The following is a 26,133-nucleotide window of genomic DNA, read 5'->3' on the forward strand; positions in this document are numbered from 1 at the left end:
TAGGTATCACGGTTGATATCAATTTTCTGAAAATTGACTCAGTACTTTTTTTAAACAGCAGAGGGTGCTATATATTAATCCTTCTCTTGTCCAAATGCTGAAGGCGACGGAATCTGCTAATACTTTCTTTCTGGCCGCCTTCTACTCTTAAACATGTTCATAAATATTTACTTACCCCTTTAGCACCGAAAAAATATATAATATTATGTGAATATTTGTAAAAGTCACGTTTTTCTATTAGCTCTGTCTGCTAGCATAGCATCTCTTCTTCACTGCACAGATTAGCTGCATGCCAACCGACCACTGGGTTACCAGCGCCCCCTGCTGGTCCAAACAAATATCTGACGTAAATACAATGCAGACTGGTTTTTTTTCAAAGTCCAATTTTTAAGGCACAAAAAACATTTTCAGTTGCACTTTTAAAAAGAAAAAGAACTATTATGCAGTTTTACATTGTTTACTATAGAACCCAAATTTAAATTAATAGGCTTCTTCTTCATTTGTATTATTCCTTTATTTAATTAATTCAAGATTTATTTTTAGTTAAATTGGATTGTTCTGAATAGTTTATCAAGGGATTCTTTTGACAATGAAAAATAGAAGGAATATAGTACAGTATTGTCTAGTTTTTTACCCAAAAAAAATTAAGGGATATTTTTCAATCATTATTTGTCTACAGTCCCATTTTGTAAAATAAATCGTGAGAGAATCGTATCGTGAACCCAGTATGCACCTGGTTTACCAACCTTTATTTCAGAATGTGAGAACATATTTAATTTGACTCTCTTTCAGCAGCACAGCCAGTTATAAGCCTGTGCAATATTATTTCATGTATGAGTGGGTCAAGTTAATCTTTTATTATTTTTATTTTATATTGTGCATTGTTGGAATGTCAGAGCTAAATAAATATTTTCTGGTTTTAATTGATTTATTTTTTGAAGCATTAATATTCATTTATACAATTGCAAAGTTTTAATTTTAAAAATCAGAGCCATAAATGCAATGGAACTAATAATTAGCATAATATTTATGTCGGTGTTTCGGCCTTGGTTTTCTCATTTTCGGCCAATAATTTTTATTCCGGTGCATCCCTAATTGTAGGCACAACTTTGTTTACCTTTTGATGTACTTTTGAATAAGCTGCAGCTCATTTTCCAAAATGTCTTCCACCAACACAGCAATGTCTGCATTCAGAGTCTCCTCGATTAAACTGGAGCAGACCCACTCTGTGCATTTAGCCAGATGCTCTGCTTTCTCATTTAGTGCCGCCCTAAAACAAATCAGCAGAAAGAGGAATCAGTAGAAAACGTGAAATGCACAATTGAACTCTAGAGGTTATCCAATGCATATATTGATTAATATGAAACACATGCCATATTTGATCAATGGAGGAAACAAATCTAGGATTTTTTTCATAAAGGTTAATACAAATAAAAATACAAAATAAAATCAAAACTTTACTGGATTTCCCCAGCTGCTGTCTTCTGTATGCTCTCATCTACCACTTCATAGACAATCTGTTTGGTAAGAGAGAAGCTGAATTCTCTCAGGAAGTCCTCATGCTCCTTCTTCCTCCTAGCATGGACAGAAATGAACCAAAAAAAGAATTTTAAGTTGTAGCAGTGTATATTAAGCATGATGGAAGGGAGGGGGAAAAGTTAAATATGTAGAATAACTGGTAAAGAATCTGGTAGATGTAGTGAAATAACCAAACAGACCAACCTGGCCTCTTCCTGTTTGCGTTTCTGTTCAGCCTGACGCTCTTGTTCTAGCTTTATTTCTGTGGACGACATTTCCTGCAGCATCCGTTCTAAAACATCCCCCACTATGGACTCCACCTGTGCGCTGCTCTCCCTGCACATGAAACACCAGTGATGATGACACAAAATTCAAGTACAAACTCATTCCATCTGAGAGACTTACGCCAAAGCTGCTTCAGTGTAGCTTACTCCAGCATCAGCCACTGCCCTAACTGTTGCATCAACCACCTCCATTATCACACTGTCCAGCTCAGCAGTGATCTCCTGCAGGGTGAACACAATCACAATTCATTATACAGAAAAACTGGCAAACAGCTATTATACAACCTAATTGCGACTGTTTTATATTTTGCCGATTTAATGCCTCTGCCCTCAAGAGTATAAACATTTGGCTAGAAAAAGGGGTTCTCAACCTTGGGGTCGCGAGATACTGAGAGGGGGTTGCCAGATGCCTCCAAAAAAGTAAGATTTTTTTTTTAACAATTTCAGACAACTTTTGTTATTTTTACCCTTTTTCTGCAACTACACCAAACTTGCCATATTTTGACCTATTTTCATCATAATTTTGCCTCTTTTAATGCATTTCTGCCACTTCTCCATCAAATTTCAATGGTTTTCTGCAAATTTTTTCCACTTTCAAGACATTTTCAGCACTTTTAAACCCTTTCCGCTACTTTTTTCCACCGTATTTCATGTTTATACTTGCCAATTTAACCACATTCATGGTTTGCCATGCCCATTATGTGGCAGTTTAAACTAATTATTCTTACTTTTTAAATTACATTACCCCAACCCCCACTACCCCCATTTAAGCTATTATTGACACTTGGAGCTTTTTTAAAAGTCAGTCAGTTTTTGGCCACTATAATTTGCAGCTTTTGACCAATTTCTGGGGTTTTTAAAATCCCATTTCACCACCTTTTCCACCTTTTTTTTAAACTAGGATTTACATCTTTAAGATGACTATCTACTATGGCACAAATAATAATAAACTCCCTGGATAACAGTGGATATTATTCAAAAAGCTCTCCCCTATATTCCCCCTTACAGATGGCCCTCTCTTCACATTATGTTCATGTCTGTGTTCAACCATCTTCAGCTACAGTGGGGGTCCCCCGGTCTTTGACACCTTTATTTAGGGGTCACAGGCTGAGAAGTTTGAGAACCACTGGTCTCAGTTAGATTTGACCAAATTGGAATCTGGCATTAAGCGCCACCCAGATTTCCAAAGTGAGTTCATATAAGTTGCTGGAGTAACTACAGAGATGACCCAAAATAATTGGCACATTAGTGATGGATAAAACACACAATTGTGTTTGTGATGTTTTTCTCGAAGGACTTCACTAGGCAATATGTGAGGATTCTCTCAAAAGTTTTTGTGTCTACCAAGTCAACAAAGATTTCATTAAAAATTGTTTTGATGAGTGAAAAAGGTGTCGGGTTAATGCAGTAGTTTCTGACGGAGCTGCTCCTTCTCACCTCGTCACTGTAAAGGGGCTGAGGTTGTGGAGGCGGTGAGGGGGCTTTGGCTGGCTCAGGTGGGAATATTGGCTGGAACAGCTGCTGGGGGTCAGCCAACGGTGCAGGGGGCTGATGGGGTACAGAGGGCTCTCTGATCTCCTGAGGAACAGCTGGAGGTAGAGGAAACACGGTGGAAGCAATCAGAGGTTTGACGGGCACAACCGGACTCAGCTGCTCCATGACGGTGGCCTCTTTGGTCTCCACCCTTTCAGCAGCAGCTACAACAGAGGACAGTGTTTGTTCAGTTTAACAAAAGGGCTCTGCTTTTAGAGAAAGTCATTACGCTCATTTTAAACAAACACATGCAGTGGTTATTCAAACTTTTTGTGGATGACATTTAACTATTTACCAATAAACTGAGCTGAGGCAGGTTCAGCCAATGAGCTCTCTCCACGATACTTGTTCTGAGAGTCAAAGCTGCAGACTGGGACGTGGTTGGGGGCGATGGGGAGGGGCCCTCCATTCACCACCTCCCCAACCAGCACCATCTTCTTCACAAGGATGACCTCAGACTTGCTCTGGGGCGGGGGCAGCTCTGGCTCCTGATAGGCCACACGACTCAGCTCCACCAAACTGCAAACAACATGTTGGATTATTCTACAGATTAGCTTGTTTTTTTTCTTCACACAGGTAGATACTGCATATACTACATTTCTAGGTCCACACTTGTCTTCATTCACATGGGTATAAACTTAAAGAGTAACTAAACCCCTGCTTTCTCCTGACCTGCCACTTGGAGGGAAATTCAAAAATTCTATATTATAAAATCTTCAAAGAACAATCTATGCTATGTTAACTAGCTTTTCAATACTCCATATATATATATATATATATATATATATATATATATATATATATATATATATACTCTTACTCTTCTCTCAATCCAACCTACTCAGCACAGATTATAGAGCCCACAGGTGCTCGACTTGACAAAAGGGGCTAACGGTGCTTGTTTGTGAGGCAAGATGGTCCCAAAACGTCACATGATCTTGTTCTCAGCCAATAGCAAAAATAAATTGTAATAGCCAGGTTTCAACCCATAAAGGGCAGTCACTCTGACATTTCAAAACAAAATATGCCAAATTTAAATACTTTGACTAAAATGTTGAGAGTTGGACCAAGATCAATCAGCAGCACTACTTCATACCCAAATACATTTGTATTCAGCAGAAAAAAAGTGGTTTTGAAGTTTAGTTACTATTTAAGTGATTCAAATTCTTTATCAATAGGGTTGGTCTTTTATGTCAAGTCACGATTTGCAGCTTTGAGCGCTAAAACACTTTAAGGAAACCTTTCCAAATGTATGGGAGTGTGTGGAAACAAAATGCAAATGTGAACTTGTGGAAAGACCTAAAAGCTGGACAAAAAGCTTTGACTTATTGTTTCTAGTCTAGTTTAACCCTAAAGTGTTGAGGAAAGACCTCTGTAAAGGCCAGTCAAGTGGTTCAACACCCAAATCCCTTATCCATGACTTTTTAGGCCATGTTGCTGAGCCATGCTGAAATATATATATATATATATTTATGAATTAGTGTTTCAACCAAATTGGGAGCATGAAGATGTCAAAGAATCTCTTGAGAAGCCGAGGCATTAAAGCTGCAGTAGGAGAGTTATATTTGGCGTCATTTGGTCAAAAACCCATACTGACTTTTCAACATATTGTAATTCAAAGTGTTCTGAGAGGACATCGGACCACTACACCTTCTCTTGGCTCTGTAATCATGCTTTAGAAAACAATGAGTGGGATGCTTTTTTTCAGCGAATCAGAGATCTTTCTACAAACCAAGTTGTTTTGGGCATTGCAACTGGCTCGACAAAAGGCAAAGCACATTTAAGTCCTGTAAATTAAAGGTGCAATGAAGGATTTAAGGAACAATGGAACTAAACCGGAACTAATTGATGTTCGAGACAAGGTGGGGAGGGGCGAGCGTGATTGTTTCCATACCAGTTTCACAGAATCTACAAACTGCAGCTTTAAAAGTTCTTTTCATTGAAACTAAGAGCCACAATCCTGAAAAACACCCTACACACTTAATGACGTTTTCAGTAAATTTAACACAATTGAATAAGACAAGGAGGATCGTTTCCATGCCAACCACAAAATGAAAAAGCAAAATTTGCAATTCCAGAGACATATTTCCAATTCTCGAGGCCAGTAGCAGCAAACTTGTGGAAACATGTGGAGGCAGTGGGCTAGTGGTCAGCAGGGTTGGGGTCAATTACATTTTTTCAATTACAATTACGGTACGTCTTTAATTATACATGTTCAATTACAACTCAAATATGATTACGGTGACTGGAATTTTTTCCAATTACAATTATTATTTTTCCCTTGTAAGTCAGTTACAATTAGGTTCTCAATTACTAAACTTCAAATACAATTAATCACAATTACTGAGCCTTTAATAAATAAGATGTCTTTCACTACCTCTCAGAACAGCAGGAAAAGCACATTTAGATGGATTATTGAGTGTGTCCTAGCCGAGACCTTCCCCTACACAAGCCACACTACAGAACTCACTCACACGTACTGTCCCTTAATGTAGAAAAAGCCAAAAGTGGCACATATTGTGCAGCTGGTTGTTAATAAATGTGCCTGCATGGCATTTTTCGTCAGCAAATCGAACCCAGAATAGTTTTTCTGGTAAGACTTTATTGAGTTAAAATTATAGATTTATACCGCTTATCGCCATTTTGAAAAAACATATCTGGATATGAGTTTTGGTCCATATTGCCCAGCCCTATGAGAGAGACCACATTGTTTACTAATGTTTGAAGAAGCAGGTAATGACTTTATGCACCTGTGGACATGGAAGTGTTTGAAATACGGTGTTAAATGATTTAAATAGGTGAGTGAATACAACAGAGTGGTGAAATGTCAACTGGTTTAGTATTTATTACATAACAAATCAACTAAAAAAGCCACTCTTACCTATCATTTGAATTCAGGCCATACAGCTGGACAAAGTGGTTTGCTTCTGAAACATTTTTAAACATTAACATTCGAACCATGTCCTCGATGGGAAACCCAGTGGATCGAGGGCCCACAGTGTGCGCCATGTTGAGGGTCTTCAGCGCCTTAGCTCGGACCTGCAGGCACATGAACAGATGTTTAAAAGCCAAAAGAATGAGTAGAAAACCTGCATTGGCAACTTACCATCCAATGGTGTGTGTGTGTGTGTGTGGCTTTTCTCACCTGATTGAAGTATCTGTGCAGGAGACAGCTGGCTAGGTAAGGGGCTCCTTTAACCAGTTTGAAGAAGCGCACAAAGTTATTGCTGTTGACGGCAGCAAACACGTTCACTGCAAACTTCACCTCAGGGGAATTACGAATCTCCTCCCGGAATTGCTGCACCTCCCTGTAAGAAAAGAGTGTGCAAGAAGGCAGTTTTTTAACAATCATACTGCTGCAACAAATAGGCAAAGAAAAGCATACAATGTGCCCACTTCAGTGACTCTATTCTCTAATTATGTGACTTTACTGCACTTTAAACACTCAAAAATAGTGCTTGAGTATTATCTTTGGATACCTATTACTTACGCCACAACTTTTTCCTCTCATATCAAAAGAATAGGCACTGAACATTGCATGATTAGTTATTCTTCAATAAACCTCATGCCTTTTAGTGATAATAATGTTGGTTAAATTAGTTTTCTTAGCATCATAAAACAGTTCATTGGTTGGTGAATGCAGGTATTTACTGTACCTAGTTGTGAGATGATGTTGAGCCTATTAAAGGTTCAGTCTGCAACTCTTATAAAAGTGACTTTGTCTTGTTTGCTAAAGCTGTCACTATGTAAGGACAGCTTTACATGAAACTAGTAGTTTGTGTGAAAAAAACAGGCTCATTGTTTCCCCCCTGCTGCTCCTGCAGCCTTTGGCAGATTGCTAGAATGTACCGCGACCGAGGAAAAAGAACCAATCAGAGCCAGGATAGTTTTTGAAGGGCTGTCTGACAGCTGTTGCTCACAGTCCCTACCTCTTTCCCGAAGCGCCATCTTTTTTTTTTTTACAGTGTATGGTCTGGAGGAGTAGAAGATAGAATTAGCGACTTTTCTGCTTGAAAGGTAATTACTGCTGCTTGACTTTCATTATGTTTGATATGTGATTGTTACACTAGAACTCTGTGGTGCATGTGTTCATGTGGCTGCTGTAAGCAAAACTGCATTGTTGCTGCTGCTGCTGCTGTGTTCACATTGAGAGAGAGAAGCGCTGCAGTAAAATGCTTTTAACAGAGCATGTTATATTACTGTGATGTTGCTGTCTGGCTAAAGTTAGCTTGTTAGCTCCTCTGAGGGAGGGACTTTGGAAAGTTTGGAGGCAGGGCAAGAGAGCAGCGGGAAGGGAGGGGGAAAGAGGGATCAGAAAGTCGCGGACTGCACCTTTAAACAGCTCTTTTTTAATTCCATGAATAATATTATTTTGGTTGAATTTGATGTGGCTTCTAAATGGAAATCTCAAATTTATAGTGATTAAGAAAACACAAATGAAGACGAGCGCTTTGTCCACCTAGGCTCTACGAAAGCAAATTATTTTTGCGTCTTCATTTAGTCTCATGCTCCCAAATCAGCCTTAAGGCCTAAGCCAGGTGTGTCAAACTCTGTTTCACTCAGGGGCCGAATGCGGAGCAGATTGATCTCAAAGGGTGCTGCAGATTTCAGATACGGGGGGAAAGAGCAAACACATAAATACGCAGTATGTAAGGCATCAACAATATCCAAGCAATAAGTTATAGATATATCAGTCCCTGCAGGATCTTATCTTAAAAATATATAAAGATATATCTACAGTTGAAATATTTGGTAAATCACACAATGATTCACGTTTTTTATCCGTCATTTTTACTTCCTGTTGGTGAGGCTAGTCTTAAATTAAAATCACATACCATAGATATTACACTATTTATGTATATGTATAAAAAACACATTTAGTTCCAACTCTAAATGTGTGAGCTGAAAGCTGAAGAGACAGAGTTTTACTAAATCCACTGACCGTAGGATGTCGCCCTCGTTGAGATTGAGCAGCACGCTGTAAAGACGGAACTCTGCCTCATTGGGACAAAACACCTGATGCATGGCGAGATCCTCGTACATTTCTTTCAAGCTCTGCAGGCACTTTGTCATGTTCTCATTGTTAATTTTGGCATCAAAAGTCTTCATTGGCTCTTCACAAAGATGGTGTGCACAATGCACGTGGAAGCGGGTGCATTTTTCAATCAGTGATACAGTGAGCGGGCAGCAGAGCCGCTGCTGAGTGATATCCTGTTGGGAACAAAAACCACTAGTTCGACATTTGTTTAATATTCAGGACCTAAACTTCTCCTTTTAGGATCTTTTTGCTCCAAAGGCTCTAACATATATTGATCATTTTGACAAAGGAAAAATCCATTCAGGTGAATTCCGATACCTTTTTTATCTAATACTAACAAATAGCAATATAGCAGCTATTACTCAAGAAATTATGGGTCATTCCATGTCATTTCAACAACTTTTCAGGACATCCGACGCATTTCGCATTTCAAGAGACTGTCACGCAAGAACCAATATTTATATGTGACTAATCATTAGTGATGTGAACAGTCTATGTACATAGCTCAAAGCTGTTAAAGTTACATTGTGCTTAGGCTTATGCAAAGTTGTTTAGTGAAGGCCAAAACATGTTCCAGCCCCAAATCCGAATAAACATTTTTCCAATTTTGAGGGGCTGGTAAGTCCACGAGATAGAATGTATCGCAGATCTTTTTGTATATTCTGAGAGAGTAGGTGGAGCTGTATTACTATAACAAATGTCCTATGTGATGTAGTTTCTGAGTTATTAGAACCTGAAAATGAAAGAAAAAAAAAATCCACAAATATTGATCAAACTAAAAATGTACAGTGTGCCCATTGAATTATTATGGAACAATTAGTAATTTCTGAATTTTTTTAGACTGACGTGTGTGGGATGTCCTGAAAATTTGTTTAGAAAACGGTTTCGAAGAAACGTCCTACCTTGCGGATACCACGTGTCCTGTTCCACACAAAGTCATACCAGTCCCGGTAGTTTTCACGGTCCTGGTCCATGATCTGAGTCACCAGGTAGTCCATGGTCATACTGAGCACAGGCAGGGGACGCAACTCATGAGGCAGTGGTTCTTCTTGGTCAGCTGATGAGCGGCTGTACTCTTTGACAGCTGCCGTGTGATCCACCTGTTGGAGGAAGGAGAGAACACAAGGTTACCATGTTCATCTGATAATTATTGAACAATGACACTTTACACTGCTTTGTACAATTTTTATTGGCATGCTTACTGTTCAAAACACTCACTCACTCAGAACTTCAACATAATATTATTTAATAATATTTTGCAACAAAATTATGATATGTGGTTACAATGTCAAACTAACTTTCACTGTTGGGTTTTAATGTTTTGTGTGTTTTATGTGGCTTTGTTGGTCAGTGAGAGGGACTGAGAATAGAAATTAGCAACTGCTATAATTCTATGAAGGTAAATATGTTGCAAAATAGGAGAGCTTGTAGAATGTGATGTGAGAACTTGAAGTGAATAAAATGTGAAGTTATTTGTAAAAATGTCTACTTGTATAAAAAAATCCACACACAAGAAATTAATTTCATGTCACAGATGATGGGAAGAAATGTGAACCTGAAGAGTTAAAATTTAAACCCAATAAAAATATTCACACAAGTGTAGACTGATATTTGCACAAATAAAATGACAGCTGCAAACTTATAATCCAACATTTACTCACTTTTTTTATTTATTTATTAGTCATGCCTATTATCGTTTACAACCACAATTGTGGCTACAACTTCTCCAATCTGCCGCTACAGCTGCACAAACTAGCTTTTCTCGCACTAATCTGCGCTGCTTGACTTTTGCAAAACATTATGAGAGACATCTTTTGCAAAACAGATTTGTACCTGTAGAAATATACAAATCTGTTTAAATTTTAACTACAGTTTTATATTTTTCCCCATAATTTGTGACATGAAATTAATTTCATGTGTGTGGATTTCTTATACAAGTTCACATTTTTTTCCTTCAAGTTTACATATTACATTCTATATGGTCTCCTATTTTGCAACATATTTACCCTCATATAATTCTGCATATTTACATATTTTATGTACATGAATGTATTTTACTTTTTTATTAATAAAGAAATCAAAATCTGGCATTTAAATAGGGCAAAAGGGTAATTATGTACGTTGCTGTACAGTAAAAGCGTGCTGCAAATGGGGTGGATAGAGATATACAGGTGCTGATCACAAAATTAGAATATCATGAAAAAGTTAATTTATTTCAATAATTCCATTCAAAAAGTGAAACTTGTATATTATATTCATTCATTACACACAGACTGATATATTTCAAATGTTTATTTCATGAAATTTTGATGATTATAACTGACAAATAATGAAAATCCCAAATTCAGTATCTCAGAAAATTAGAATATTACTTAAGACCAATACAAAAAAAAAGATTTCTAGAAATGTTGGCCAACTGAAAAGTATGAACATGAAAAGTATGAGCATGTACAGCACTCAGTACTTAGTTGAGGCTCCTTTTGCCTGAATTACTGCAGCAATGCGGCGTGGCATGGAGTCGATCAGTCTGTGACACTGCTCAGGTGTTATGAGAGTCCAGGTTGCTCTGATAGTGGCCTTCAGCTCTTCTGCATTGTTGGGTCTGGAGTCTCAAATCTTCCTCTTCACAATACCTCATAGATTTTCTAAAGGGTTAAGGTCAGGTGAGTTTGCTGGCCAATCAAGCACAGGGACACCATGGTCCTTAAACCAGGTACTGGTAGCTTTGGCACTGTGTGAAGGTGCCAAGTCCTGTTGGAAAATGAAATCTGCATCTCCATAAAGTTGGTCAGCAGCAGAAAGCATGAAGTGCTCTAAAACTTCCTGGTAGACGGCTGCGTTGACCTTAGACCTAAGGAAACACCAGCACATGACATGGCACCCCAAACCATCACTGACTGTGAAAACTTTACACTAGACCTCGAGTAATGTGGATTCTGTGCCTCTACTCTCTTCCTTCAGACTCTGGGACCTGGATTTCCAAAGGACATGCAAAATGTACTTTCATCAGAGAACATAATGTTGGACCACTCAGCAGCAGTCCAGTCCTTTTTGTCTTTAGCCCAGGCGAGACGCTTCTGATGCTGTCTCTTGTTCAAGAGTGGTTTGACACAAGGAATGCGACAGCTGAAACCCATGTCTTGCATACGTCTGTGCGTGGTGGTTCTTGAAGCTCTGACTCCAGCTGCAGCCCAGTCTTTGTGAATCTCACCCACATTTTTGAATGGGTTTTGTTTCACAATCCTCTCCAGGGCGTGGTCGTCACTATTGCCTCTACACTCTTTTCTACCACATTTTTTCCTTCCCTTCGTCTCTCTATTAATGTGCTTGGACACAGAGCTCTGTGAACAGCCAGCCTCTTTATCGATGACTTTTTGTGTCTTGCCCTCCTTGTGCAAGATGTCAATGGTCGTCTTTTGGACAACTGTCAGGTCAGCAGTCTTTCCCATGATTGTGTAGCCTACAGAACTAGACAGAGACCATTCAAAGGCCTTTGCAGGTGTTATGAATTAATTAGCTGATTAGAGTGGGACACCAGTTGTCTTCAATATTGAACCTCTCCACAATATTCTAATTTTCTGAGATACTCAATTTGGGGTTTTCATTAAGTGCCAGTTATAATAAACAACATTAAAAGAAATGAACACTTGAAATATGTCAGTCTGTGTGAAATTAATGTATATATTATACAAGTTTCGCTTTTTGAATAGAATTACTGAAACAAATAAACTTCCTCATGATGTTCTAATTTTATGACCAGCACTTGTAAATGTGTGGGTGTTTGCTTTGCTGATGAAAAAGTGAATGAAGAGAAAAAAAGAAGCTTCTACAGGCTACAATGGGCATATTCAGGATTTGCTGAAAGCATGAAGATACACATACACAAACATTAAAATCAATTGAACCAGTATGTTGTTGCACTATTTAAGTCTACATAACAGATGTGATCTTACTCGGTGCAAACAGATAGAAAAGTAATAAATTACCATATCTGTGTTTAGGATGACCTCAAACACGCTGAGTTGTTTGCGTGTTTCCCTCATGTACCGCTCCTTCTCCGGACACATATCTGGACAAGTGCCCACAAACACCTTGGACAGGTCCAGGTCGGTTCGCTTAGGTCGGTCTGCGTGGACACATTGGTACACATTAGTGACAGGACAGCACTGACCTTTCCTTGGCCCTCATTTATCAACCGTTAGATCCAAGCGTACGACGTGCGTTCAACCAAATTCCCGCAAGCTTTGGTAATTATCAACGTCAGGTCTGACCTCCTATACACAAATCTGAGTGTGTGGGTTTGTGGTGCAGCACTGCAAAATCTGACTGAGACTGAAAATAAAGTATTAAACAAGCCTCAGCTGTCAATTAAGCATAAGCAGATACATATTCATTACAGATCTAAATCGATTATTAAAACAAAATAAAATGCTCTGCTTTGTCTTGGAGAATTTTCCTCTGTACAGCACATCAATGGAGGCTGTACGGAGGAAATAGGACCTCATTCAAATAGTAAATAGTTCCTTAAACTTTTACAAATGTGCTGCAGTAATCAGTAATGTGATGAATTATAGGTGAAATTAGTTGAAGACACAATAAACACAAACAAGGGACAATATTTAGTCATTTTAGTGTGTCTCCAGGATCTCTGCTGTGAAGTTGCTCTCAGCACACACAGGGGGACAGACGTCACCTGCTCAATAGTTGATCCGCTTCCACACAGTGTTCAAATGCTCTCTTTAAATTCCAGTTTTCTCTCCGTCAAAAAGCACATCTTTGTTTTGCTCCATCTCAGATGTGAAACAGGAGGGCGAAACAAGTTAATGACGATCAAATTCAGCCGCCGGATTTATTAACACCCGATCATTTGTACGCTGGGATTGGTCAGATACAAATAAATCAGACGTTGGTCATGTCATACAACCAAATGTGCACTCAAATTTGCACCCGTTTTCACACAAGGTTGATAAACGAGGGCCAGAGTGTGGTCTGAGATGTGTGAGCTCACCCTGACGCAGAACTTTGTCCTTCTGCTCCAGGAGGCGGTACTTGTCCTCAGCGGTTTCAGCCACTTGGCCAACGAGGTGCAGGAGGGAGGAAGGGACGAAGGGCTCCATGCTCTCCATGTTACTGTCCCTCTGTGGCTCTGTGTCAAACTGCAGATTCTTCACAATCGATGCCTTCTTCACTGGAGAGCTATCACGAGAGAGGAGACATTCAGGGGAGTCAAAATGAGACATTATGGCTGTAAACTGTCGGCCATTTTTCATGATCCTGTAAACTGGCACTGCTGCCAATGCATAGTCAGTGTAACAATCAGGTGCTGTGTTACCTCAGGCTTAGGGCCTCAGGGTTGGGGAGCACAGCAGGTCTGAGAGTGGGCTTTCTAAGTGAAGACGCAGCGTTGGACTCTGTGCTCTGACTTTTCTCCTCCGGCGTCTCCTTTTCTGCTGAAGATTTGTCTCCAGAATCTAATCCACAACACACAAACATGGCTTTGCTGAACACGTCTGCATGTGCACTACGCTCTTAAAACACAAACGTAGTGGAACAATCACTGTTGAGTAAAAGCCAACACTGTACAGCAGAGGTTCCTGACCTTTTTCAGGTCGTTACAGCATTTTTAAAATCACACATTTCTGGCAACCCCAGAGACTTTTTTTCTCTAGAATTAGTCTTTTTGATCATATTGTTTAGACTGCGTTACAAATACAGAGTAGTAAGAATTAGTGCACAAAGTGACAATACGCATCAGCTCAGATATTTTTATACTACATTAATTTGAACTAGATTTATATTTGAGAAAGTGAAAGTATAGAATACAGTTTGTGCAAAATAAATAAATCTTAATTTTTTTATATACAACCATGAACGCTGGACATGCCCAGATCAAGATATAAATATTGAGGCGACCCAGCTGTTTTAAATCAACCTAAATCACATGTATTTAGGTTGGCTTTAAATATCCAGTAGTGCGTCAACATTTTCTGTGTTTTTTTTTTTTACTTGTGATTTGTTTTATCTATTGTTTTGATTTTCTGTGAAGCACTTTGGTCACCTGCTGGCTGTTTTGAAGCACTCAATAAATAAATATTACAAGGACTCACATTACTGTAACTGAGTTGCTTTTATGGGTACTTGTGTTTATTTATAAATCATTAATTTTACTTGTACCTTTTAAAAGAAGTAATTTGTTATATTTCTACACGCAACCATTACTGGGTAAACTATTGTTTTTTGTGATTATTTATTTATTTCCGTTTTACATTGAAAGTAATCCATATGTTCTTAGCATGTTCTTATGCCCAGCCACTTTCATGTAGGTGTTTCTACCTATGATGTTGTCACCCACATGACACATTTGGCATGGCATTGTTTTAGAGGTCATACATTTAGCCATACTTGGAGCCTGAGAATTAATTTATTTTTTAAGTAATTGGTGTTTATTTAAAAAAATAATATGCCTTTGTGGACAATAAATTAAGTGTAAGATGCGGTCTCTTCTTTTTTTAAGTTTATACTGTATGCAAGGGAACTGTTTCAAGATTTATTACCAAAAATAAAAGATAGGGGGTGAAAGTAACTACCGGTAGTAACTTTTACTTTGAGTACTATTTAATTGAGCTACTTTTTATTTGAACTTGGGTTTTTTATGCATGACTTACTTACTTGTAGTTGAGTACAATTTCAACCAAATAACAGTACTTCTACTTGAGTAGGATATAATATTAGTGCTGGTTATACCTCTGCCCCTTCATTAGACCAAAAGCAGATTGTATATTTACGGTTCTTCTTCTTCAGCCACAGGAGGAGCAGCTCATGGCACTGCAGCACTTTGCCTTTCTTCTTTGCTTTGACTGCTGAGGCCTGTGCGGAAAAAATAAAATGTTGGATGAAAAAAACCCAATGGGCAACAACATTCCATTAACACGTTTAAAAGGTTTTCAGTCACCTAGCATTGTTCAGTAATTATTAAAGTTAGTCATGCCAACTGGAATATGTATGTGGATTTCCTTCACATGGTCCACCTGTCATTAAAAGGAGCTTTATCAGTGCTGAAGAGGGAAATGTCAGGAAAAACAACTGAATTGATAAGGCTTTGGTAAGCTCAATAGTTACAAATAAGATGAGCGTTTAAGTCATTTGAGGTGTTCAGAGAATTAAAAATGTTGACATGAAATCAAATTAATTATCAAAAATAAACAATTGGTCCTCTAAAAGGCAGTCTGAGGACTTACATGGTTGTCAAAATGCACATATGCCACATTTTTGGATGGTCGGCAGTAGACTTTCAGGACCTTCCCAAACTGAGAAAAGTGTTTCTTGAGGATTTCTCTCTTGTTGAGCTTAGAAGGAACGTTCCTGCACTGGATACCGGTGCTGTCAGTGGGAGACAGACCACTCAGGCTGTCTGAGCTCTCGCTGCGTGTGCCGTGTCTCTTAGCCGGTGTCGTTTCCAGCTGGAAACCTGAAACGTTCGCTGCATCTACACAAAAGCAAATAAAGAACATTTGATATATTAAGATTTCTATATTAGCAATGTCGATAGAAAATTACAATATCGTCTAATATATTATATTCCTATTTATAGCTTATTTTGTATTAAAATACTCATTTTATGAATGAGTCGCTTCTTAGTCTCCCTCTCAGAACAGCATGGAAAGAACAGTTGGATGGATTTCTGTGTGTGTCCTCTTAACACAGACTTTCCCCTAAACAAGCCACACAACAGAACTCACTCGCACATGCTGTCCCTTAGAGGAAAAAAAGTGGCACAAATTTGGCAGCTGTGCTGGTTAGTCACAGAAGCACCTTCAGCACCAGGCTGATCCAACCACGGTGCTCCACAGGAAATCATTCCTGCCTGTGGCGATCAAACTGTATAACTCATCACTGTAACCTCACAGCTTGATTGTTGTAAATATCTAAATCATATTTGTATTATTTTTGTAAATATCTGTATCATATTTGTATATAATTTGTATAGTTATTATCATTATTATTAGTATTATCTATCCTACTTTATTTTCTACTACTGTAATGTGTGTGTATCTGATCCCAATTTTTACAGTCTTTTACTTAATTATACACTTATTTATTGTTCATTCTTTCTTTCGTCTTTGTTAACGTTTTTATTCTTTTATTTGTGATTTTTTTTTTTCTTTCTGTGGCTGTAACATAAGCAAATTCCCCCTGGGAATAATAAAGGAATTTTGATTCTGATTCTGATAAATGTACCTGTGTAACATTTTGCATCAGCAAATTTAACCCAGAATTGTCTTTCTGGTCAGACTTTATGTTTAAAATATCAAGATTTATATTGTGTATCACCATTTTGAGAAAAAAAATAGAGATATGAGTTTTGGTCCATATCACCAGCCATATTTAGAGTAAATACTCATTATCTGTAAATAGACATTCAACACTCACCCGACTCCACAGCTTTCTTCTCCATCTCCCTCATGAGTGGGGGGATCGTGGATGGGGTCTCAGACTGGTCTTTGTCTTGACCTTGGTCTGCCTCCTCCCACACTGGTACCTGCTGGCCCATCTCCTTGGTGGCATCACGCTTCATTGTGTTGTCTTTACGCAGCCCACTCAGTGCCCTGCCGAACAGTCCCCCCGGTGGGCCCCTGGACCTCATCAGAGGCCTCTTCGCTGCATGTCTTACAGTATCTGTCTCTGGGGAGAAATTGTCCTCAGCAGAAGGAGGAGGGGGGTTCTCTGAGTCTGTGATTGTGGCTGCTGGGTCGCTTTTTCGCTTTGAATATTTGCTCAGACGTGCAAATACATTTGTGGCGCCGAGGTTGGCATGGCTGCTCACATTGACATCGCTGCCAGCATCTGTTTTTATCTTGGTGTCACCAAATGTCAGCGGTTGACCGAAACTGGCATCTCCAAATAGAGGTGTTGGTTTGGGCTCAAGGACTTTGGAAGTAAAACTGAAGGATGAGGGTGTGGTGGGCTCTGTGGTGGGGGTCTTTGAGCTGGACAGGGCAGCAGGTTGAGAGAAGGTGAACTGAATGGTGTTGGCTGAAGCGCTGCTGTCGCTGCTTGTTGATGGAGTGCTTTGAGCAGACACTGAAGAGAAGGTTGCAGCAGGGTGGGAGAAGCTGAAGCTCTCGACTGGCTTAGCCCCAGATGAGAGAGAAAACCCAGATGTGGAGGTGGTGCTGCTGGTGCTGAAGCTGGTTTTAGGCCCACTGCTGCTAAAAGGTGAGGTGGACAATGTGGTGGTCTGGGGATTAGTGGGTTCTGGGCTGGCACTAAAGATTGGCTTAAATAGCACCTCATTGGATGGCTTAAATCCAAATCCTGATGAAACAATGCTTTTGCTGGGGGTCACCGTGCTGAACACAGTAGTGGCCACGCTGGTGGATGACGGCTGTCCAAATGCAGGCTGCCCCAATGCAGTGGTGGAGCCAGCTGTTGTCTGGGCCGTTCTAAACCCAGAGGACTGTTTTCCAAACCCTGAGGCCTGTCCAAAAGCAGAGGCCAGTCCAAAGACAGAACTCTGGCTCGCAAGTCCAAAGGCAGGGGCTGTGCTGCTCGTTCCTGAAGGAGTCTGTCCAAAGGTTGGTGGCTGTGCAGAAGCCTGTCCAAAGCTTGGAGGTTGTGAAGAGATTTGTCCAAAAGTTGAAGGCTGTGCAGAAGTTTGTCCAAAGGCTGAAGGTTGTGAAGAGGTTTGTCCAAAGGCTGAAGGTTGTGAAGAGGTTTGTCCAAAAGTAGAAGGTTGTGAAGAGGTTTGTCCAAAAGTAGAAGGTTGTGAAGAGGTTTGTCCAAAAGTAGAAGGTTGTGAAGAGGTTTGTCCAAAAGTAGAAGGTTGTGAAGAGGTTTGTCCAAAAGTAGAAGGTTGTGAAGAGGTTTGTCCAAAAATTGAAGGTTGTGAAGAGGTTTGTCCAAAAGTTGAAGGTTGTGAAGAGGTTTGTCCAAAAGTTGAAGGTTGTAAAGAGGTTTGTCCAAAAGTTGAAGGTTGTGAAGAGGTTTGTCCAAAAGTTGAAGGTTGTGAAGAGGTTTGTCCAAAAGTTGAAGGTTGTGAAGAGGTTTGTCCAAAAGTTGTAGGTTGTGAAGAGGTTTGTCCAAAAGTTGTAGGTTGTGAAGAGGTTTGTCCAAAAGTTGTAGGTTGTGAAGAGGTTTGTCCAAAAGCTGGAGGTTGTGAAGAGGTTTGTCCAAAGGCTGGAGGTTGTGAAGAGGTTTGTCCAAAAGTTGAAGGTTGTGAAGAAGTTTGCCCAAAAGCTGGAGGTTGTAAAGACGTTTGTCCAAAAGCTGGAACTTGTCCAATCATGAGATTTCCTTGGACTGGCTGCTGGTTCATAGCAGACGGCTGAAAGAAGCCCACACCGTGAGTCTGGCTGTTGTTCTGCTGCCTAAACGTTGGGAAAAGGCCAGACTTCATGGTGCCGTTCGGCGCTTGGAAAGCGCCTCCTGATGTGGAGCCGAAAGGATTGGAAGGATTCATGGCAAAGAAATGAGCCTACCTTTATCTTTGTTTAAAAGCAAAGGGTAAAATGTGAGGCTGAGCTTTGACAAAAACATGCAAAGCTAAAAAACAAAACAAAACATGGCTACTCGCGAGGACATGCTAATAACCTCAATGAGTTAAAAACAGCAAATAATGGCTATTCGCCGGTATTAAACCGTGTACCGTTAGCGGCGTACGCGGTTCCTGTCTCACAAATATGTTCAAATCAAGCATTAAAAGTCTCACCGTCTCACTTTAAATTATGCTGTTTTTTTTCTTAGCTCGCTCCAAAAAGTACCGTACACTTCCGGTCCGACATTGAGCTCCTTCCCCATCTAAACTCAGTTCCGCTTTCTTTTAGCTTCACGTTAGACGCTTTCAGACACCTAAGAAATGAATTCACTGTTGACTAGCATTTAATTTTTCATCCATTTAAGGACTCGATGCAAATATGTTGTTGTTTTTGTTCTTGTTTACGAGGATCTCTACGACGTCGGTACTGAGTCACCTTGAATGCTACCGGTTGACTGAACCATTTTTCTTGTGAACCCATGTCCACATGTGTATTTAGAGTCTCATTGTTGATCTTTTCGCTTTAATGCTAATTTAAGTTGTTTCGGTGGTGCTGCCCTCTCTGTGCTTTTGACATGGGGGTTCTGCTGCGGAACCTTCAGAGAGTCGTGCCTCTCCGCCGGGCCCGGCTACGCAGGGACGCGGACACACTGAGACACATCCTGGGCATCCAGAAGTTCGACCTGGGCATAATCTGTGTGGACAACCGCAGGATCCAAGAAATCAATAAGGTTTATAGGAAGAAGAACGAGCCCACGGATGTCCTCTCGTTTCCATTCCACGAGGTGAGCCCGTGAATGGATGAATGAATGGATGAAAGAACGGATGGATGTCCACCTGCTGTTTACTAACGATAAACCACACAAAGTATGGGGTTTTACTCCATTTTTAGAAGCCTGAAAAAGTTCTATAAATACCCAGTGTAAACATAATCCTTTCCCTTATGAGCCAGATACTTTGGTACAGTATTTTAAAGTCTTACTTTCTTTAAATTTGTGTGTGGTTTTTTTTTTTTTTTTGTTATTTTATTTTTTTTAAATAATTAATATGTGTGGGTTAAAACAGCGGTTGGGCGATATGGACCAAAACACATATCTCAGTATTTTTTTTTCTCAAAAATGCGATATACACAATATAAATCTTGATCATTTTAATTAAAATGAATGAAGACAATTTTGGGTTAAATTTACTGATGCAAAATCCCACACAGGCACACTCATTAACAAACAGCTGCACAATATGTGCCACTTTGTGCTTTTTCTCCTTTAAGGGACAGCACGTGTGAGTGAGTTCTGTAGTGTGACTTGCTTAGGGGAGGGTCTGGGTTGGGAGGACGCACTCAGAAATCCATCTAACGGTGCTTTTCATGTTGTTCTGAGAAGGAGCAAAAGCAGCGACTCCTAAAACAAATATTCTGATTCAAAATAAGCTATAATTATATATAGATACAGGTGATATTGTAATTTTTTATTATTTTCTCAATATATGGCCCAGCCCTAATACAAGCTATGCCTTTATAACTAGGGATCGACCGATATGGATTTTTTTAGGGCCGATGCTGATACCAATTTTTTTCCATCAGCCTGAGTCGATGACCGATACGGACAGACGGCTCCCTCAATTTACATCATAAAAATTACACAGTGATGATAACAAATGGTACGAGTTTCAATTTATTGAAATGAACAAAGGTGAGGTAGAACGAGTAAAAAATATTCATCAAATATTAAAAACAGGTGATGTAGAACAAGAACAAGTAAAACATATATAACAAATATCAAATAATGCGAATTGGTGAATGCAGCAGCCCTCATTGGCCGATGTCGATGCACGTGAAAACCGCAAAAATCAGCCAATGTATCAGTTTATCACTATTTATAACTATAATATACCATTTTTTAATTGAATTATTTTGAGAATAAGACATTTTCTCCTCATGTGGGCTTTCAACACTCATGGGTCGTGACCCTGTACCAGGGGCTGGAATGGAAAATCTTTCCTGATGCATGAATGTCCACTTCACAACTCCCAGTACTTATAATATCTGCTAGTGACTTTTTAGAACTCTGTTGGAGTCAATGTAAGAGGTTTAGCCAAAAGAGATCTGCATTATATTATAAAGATAGTGTAAGGTCAGGTTAATGCATTTAAACATCAGGTTTTGCTGAACTTTTCATCACATTATGTTTGTTTTGTTTCAAAGACAGCATTTTAATATTACACATACAAAATTCCCACTTTTAAAAAAAAACAAAAAACAACAACAATGAGACAATAATCATGAAGATATGCTTATCAGTACTACAGGTACGTCTAAAACATTTTAATATCCTGAAAAAGTTCAATATTTTTTGTCACTCATTTCAGAAAGTGAAACGCACATATAATTTAGACCCGCGACACATAGAGTGAAATATTTCAAGCCTTTATTTCTTGAAATTTTGAAAAACCCAAAATTCAGTGTCTCAGAAAATTATATAATCTCACATAAGATCAATTTAAAAAAAAAAAAAAAGAGGATATTGTCAGGCTTCTGAAAAGTATGTTTATTTCTATGCACTCAATACTTGGTTGGGCTTTCTGCATGAATTACTGCATCAATGTGGTGTAACATGGAGACGATAAACCTGTGGCACTGCTCAGGTGTAATGGAAGCACATGGATTCTCTGTGGGATTAGGGTCAGGTGAGTTTATATCATATATGAGTTTCACTTTATGAAATTAGTGACTATATATTTAACTTTTTAATATTATACATTTTTTAGAGATACCTGTATTTTAATGTTTTTTTAAAAACACATGGTCCTTCCAAGCTACTTTAGGATTACACTGGTAGTTGTGTATCTCTCTCTCTTAATTAAGATGATTTAATACATTTGTACATCTGTTGGATCTCTAGGACCTGAGACCTGGTAAGCTGCCTTGCCCCCTCCATAGAGATGAGCTGAATTTGGGGGACATCTTCCTTGGGGTGGAGTATGTGATGAAGCAGTGTCAGGAAGAAGCTCTGGATCTGCATGGTGCCCTTACTGTAAGTGACTGTGGGACAAAAGTAGTGTACTGTAAGGTTCAGAGGTGTGGACTGGACTAGTTATACATTTAGACTCGATTTGACAAAATCATGAAGGACTTGCCACTCGACTTAGACCTGAAAACAAATGAGTCATGACTTAACTCAGACTTGAGCCTATTGACTCTGGAAGACATCACTTCCTACCCTTCCATGACATAGGCCTGTGCAATACATTATACAAGATATATCGCGTTTTCTATTTTGGCGATATAGAAAATGACAATATCACCTATATTAATGTATTTTTATTTTATAGCTTATTTTGTATTAAAATACTTGTTTTAGGAGTCACTGTTTTTGCTATATTTCAGAACAGCATGGAAAACACAGTTAGATGAATTACTGAGTGCGTTCTAACCCAGACCTTCCCCTAAACAAGCCACACCACTGAACTCACTCACACGTGCTGTCCCTTAGAGGAGAAAAGCCAAAGGCTTCTACAGGGCGGGACTCTGCCATCTGAAGGCAAACCAGACTTTGATTGACAGGTCACCTTTAGACAATCTGACAGCCAATCAGGAAGCAGCTGAAAGCATCAAGCAGGGCTGGGAAAAATGATCCCAAAAGTGATGTCCTTTGGTTTTACAGATTATATCGTGATTAATAATTCATTTGGATTAATTATACCTGGTTCTACTTCCCAGTATGATTGATTATTGTTTGTTTGATAAACAGAGGAACTTGGAATATTTTAAAATCTAAAAAGATGCTGGATTGATTTGTTTCTAAAAAGCATTATATCAGATTATATCACTATTGTTTGAGAAGTACTTACTTTGTCCATCAGTTGAATAAAGTTTGTCTGTAAAATTGGACTAACTGTGGTACATTATGCACTCATGACTTGCAAATTAAAGTTGGACTTTTGACTAGACTTGACTTGAATGGCTTTGACTCGAGACTTTAGTGACATGATTTGAAATTTACTTGAGACTTGATAGTAGGGCTGGACGATATGCCTGAAAAATGTATCACCATACAGGTGTTTCTTATCAGTCGATATTGATAATTATTGTTTTGTTTTGGTTTTTTTTACCTATTCAAAATAAGGACCAGGGGAAAAAACGCCAAATTTAAACACTTTTATTTTAAACGTAATCTTTAACATTTAAAAATAGATCAACAAATCTATGAAAAAACCCTAAAAATAAACTTCAAACTGTTCAATGTACAAACATAGACATTAAATAAATGCCTAATCAAACAAAATGTGTAATGCATTTTGTAAATAATAAATCAGTGCACACCTGAGGTGGAACTAACATCTCTGACATGAAACGAACAGTAGGGTAAGAAATTAAGAAAATATTACGGGGCAATTTTGGCATTTATTTCCTCATTTGTAATGAAATAATTAAAAAAAAAAAGAAAAAAATCATATGAAAAGCAAAAATAACTCTAATAGTGTTATTAGTGTTTAATATAAACCACTGCTGCTGTATGTGGTTTATTTTATATCTGATAATAAGTTCCTTAAAGTTGTAGAGGCAGTGATTTGTTCCCACCTCTGGTATTGTGCATTAGTCCTAATAACAGAATACTCTATTTTTCTTACTGTAGAAATGAAATCATGTTCAATTCAGAGTGTGAGCCATTGATGAATATCTGAGGGTTGGTTTTTCCTCCCATTGCAGAAACTGGGTCTCTCTCAGCAAAGTCATTGTTTGACTGCAGTGATGTAATCAGCTACCACTCATTAACTTGTTTGTTTTAGGTCGTCACTGCACATGGCATCTGTCACCTGCTTGGTTACAGACACGAAACAGAGGAGGAGTGGACCGAGGTTTGTACCGACGCTGCATGAAATCCTTCTATGTTTCAGTCATCAGGTTCATAAGCCGGGTCTGCAATAAACATTTTAAAAGTTGTGTGGTGTTAAAAATGCACAGCTTTTGCACCGGACATTACCTACACTAGTGTTTCTAAAATGGGGGTACGCAATGGCACTACAGGGGTACTTGACAGAGAGAGCAATAGAAAGAGTGGAAAATTAACAATTAAAGTGTCAGTCTTGGTTCCACTCCAGGCGTGAGATGACCGGAAATGATAAAAACTTCACCAATAAATCTGTTCAGGAGCCACTAAATTATGTTTCTCAACTTTTGGGTCAGGACCCCATGTTGGGTCATCTGAAATATCTGAAAAATGAAGATAGAATTTTTAATTATTATTCATTTTTTTTTAAAAAAAACAAACCAAAAAAAAAAACACAATCTTAAACAAGTGTATTTACCTTCACTTTGTGAAAAATGAATGGAGTTCAAATAAAATATATATATATATATATATATATATCTGAGCTCAAACATGATCAAATAATAATTCTAGGAAAAAAGGGTTTTGGGGTCACCAGAAAACTTTGATATCAAAACGGGGTCACATTCTGAATAATTAGGGGTGTCCTGATCCGGTATCGTTCTGATATTAGCCTGAAAACGAATATTGGATTCAAATTTCCGGATTCTCCGATATTTTTTATTTATTTAATTGTAGAATACCGTAGATATTATGTTGAAGGTTAATGTATATAACCAGTTGAAGGTAATAAAAGTATGTAAGATTCATGCTGATATTGTATCGGCTCAATATCGGTATTGGCCGATATGCAAGGTTGCAATATCGATATATTAGAAGAGTTGTATCGGGACATCCTTATCAATTACATGTTTTTCAATTATCCATGTTTAATTACAACTGAATTATGATCATGTTGACCAGCATTTTTTCCAATTACAATTAAAATTACAATATTTTCCTCCTGAAAGTCAATAAAAATGACATTCTCAAATACTAAAGTTCAAATTTAATTAATCACAATTACAGAGCCTGAAATAAATTATTCCTTGAAACTAAACCTTCCTCTTGTGTTAGCTTTCTGCTAGCACCCCTTATAACAGGTCGGTTTTGACCCATGTCTTAAATCAGCTGTAAAATACACATTAATAAACATATTATCTGTCATACAATTTGTTTTTAACTTCTTGCTTACCTTGTTAGGCTTCCTCATCCAGGAAAATATTGGTATGAATATATTTGGTGTGGGCGTCTGAGCCTTTATTGTGTCAGTAAACCCCTAGATATGTTTTTTCAAAGGATAAAATGATCCGCAAGATGAATTGATTGGTAGTGGAAAAATTTGATATGAAACATATTTTTTTTTTTTTTTAATTTCCATACAATTACAATATATTAATTATCTGAACTCATTTACATTCCAAATATTACAATATCAACAGAATTTTTAAATTAGTTACAATTATAATTGACCCTAACTCTGTTAGTAATGCACCAGTTTTGTTAAAAACGTTGGAAATCTGTAATTTAGCTTGTTTGCTTTTTGCAATGACAATAAGCCTGTGATGAAAAACATTGTTAATGCTGTAGAACAGGGACTGACAGTTACACCGACGGGCATGGCTAAAAACACCATGTGGGTGTGGCGAGATTCTGTGAAAGTCAGTTTGGACTAATGTGTTTTTCCTTTCAGATGCTGCACAAAGAGCAATACATCCTCAGCGAGTACAACAGACTAACAGGACGACACCTGGAGCCTCTGACAAAGAGATGTAAACAAGATAGGTGATAGCGTGTGACGCAGCAACACATCATGGTGCTTGGACTGCCTGTGCAGCACGTTTAATAGACCAGTGTTTGTCAAATGGGTGTACGTGATGGCACTTTAGGGGGTACATGAGAGGGAGGGGAAAATAAACAAAAGCATGAAAAATATGTAGGTCTCTGAAATGTGTATTTTTTGTTTGATCATAATAAAAATGATTTTGATTAGAACATGAACTGAAAAATACAAGAGTCAGTGTTGGTCCTACACCAGGTGGAAGAATAATAAAATTTAAAAATAAATCTATTCAGGAGGCACTAAATACTAGGGGTAATATTGTATCGATCCAAAATGTGTCAAATTCAATTATTTTAATCATTTTTTTAAAACAAAAACGTATGCATAGCATGTAAACACCCAGTCACTAGGTGTCAGTGAACCACATCAGCCCTTGTTAAACTATCTCACTCCTCAAAGCATTTTAGCTGGAAGTTGAATGCATTTTATTTTTCATAAACCATACTGAGCCTTACACTTATATAAATGTAGTTAAAAAAAATTTTAAATAATTTAAAGTAAGTAAAAGTTGAAAA

General features: G+C 38.4%; 2 protein-coding genes across 2 annotated transcripts in view; one reads left to right on the forward strand and one right to left on the reverse strand.

Moving 5' to 3' along the window:
- Positions 1 to 19,153, reverse strand: part of mcm3ap (minichromosome maintenance complex component 3 associated protein) — a 37,391-nt gene extending 18,238 nt beyond the window's left edge. The window contains exons 1-16 of the mRNA XM_028435875.1: positions 16,804 to 19,153; positions 15,612 to 15,859; positions 15,159 to 15,240; positions 13,706 to 13,844; positions 13,382 to 13,569; positions 12,360 to 12,499; positions 9,276 to 9,473; positions 8,278 to 8,546; positions 6,481 to 6,643; positions 6,217 to 6,374; positions 3,631 to 3,854; positions 3,240 to 3,499; positions 1,924 to 2,024; positions 1,723 to 1,854; positions 1,462 to 1,575; positions 1,118 to 1,270 (exon numbers count right to left, since the gene is read on the reverse strand). Coding sequence (XP_028291676.1) covers positions 1,118 to 1,270; positions 1,462 to 1,575; positions 1,723 to 1,854; positions 1,924 to 2,024; positions 3,240 to 3,499; positions 3,631 to 3,854; positions 6,217 to 6,374; positions 6,481 to 6,643; positions 8,278 to 8,546; positions 9,276 to 9,473; positions 12,360 to 12,499; positions 13,382 to 13,569; positions 13,706 to 13,844; positions 15,159 to 15,240; positions 15,612 to 15,859; positions 16,804 to 18,832 — 4,598 coding nt within the window. The 5' untranslated portion in view covers positions 18,833 to 19,153. The remainder of the gene's footprint in view (positions 1 to 1,117; positions 1,271 to 1,461; positions 1,576 to 1,722; positions 1,855 to 1,923; positions 2,025 to 3,239; positions 3,500 to 3,630; positions 3,855 to 6,216; positions 6,375 to 6,480; positions 6,644 to 8,277; positions 8,547 to 9,275; positions 9,474 to 12,359; positions 12,500 to 13,381; positions 13,570 to 13,705; positions 13,845 to 15,158; positions 15,241 to 15,611; positions 15,860 to 16,803) is intronic.
- Positions 18,683 to 26,063, forward strand: ybey (ybeY metalloendoribonuclease). Its single transcript, XM_028435951.1, has 4 exons — positions 18,683 to 19,692; positions 21,808 to 21,939; positions 23,696 to 23,764; positions 25,469 to 26,063. The coding sequence occupies exons 1-4, from the start codon at positions 19,483 to 19,485 to the stop codon at positions 25,562 to 25,564; spliced, it is 507 nt and encodes a 168-aa protein (XP_028291752.1). The 5' UTR covers positions 18,683 to 19,482; the 3' UTR covers positions 25,565 to 26,063.
- The last annotated feature ends 70 nt before the right edge of the window (positions 26,064 to 26,133 follow it).

The sequence above is a fragment of the Gouania willdenowi genome, chromosome 21 (genome assembly GCF_900634775.1).
Source record: "Gouania willdenowi chromosome 21, fGouWil2.1, whole genome shotgun sequence".
NCBI classification, from domain to species: domain Eukaryota; kingdom Metazoa; phylum Chordata; class Actinopteri; order Blenniiformes; family Gobiesocidae; genus Gouania; species Gouania willdenowi.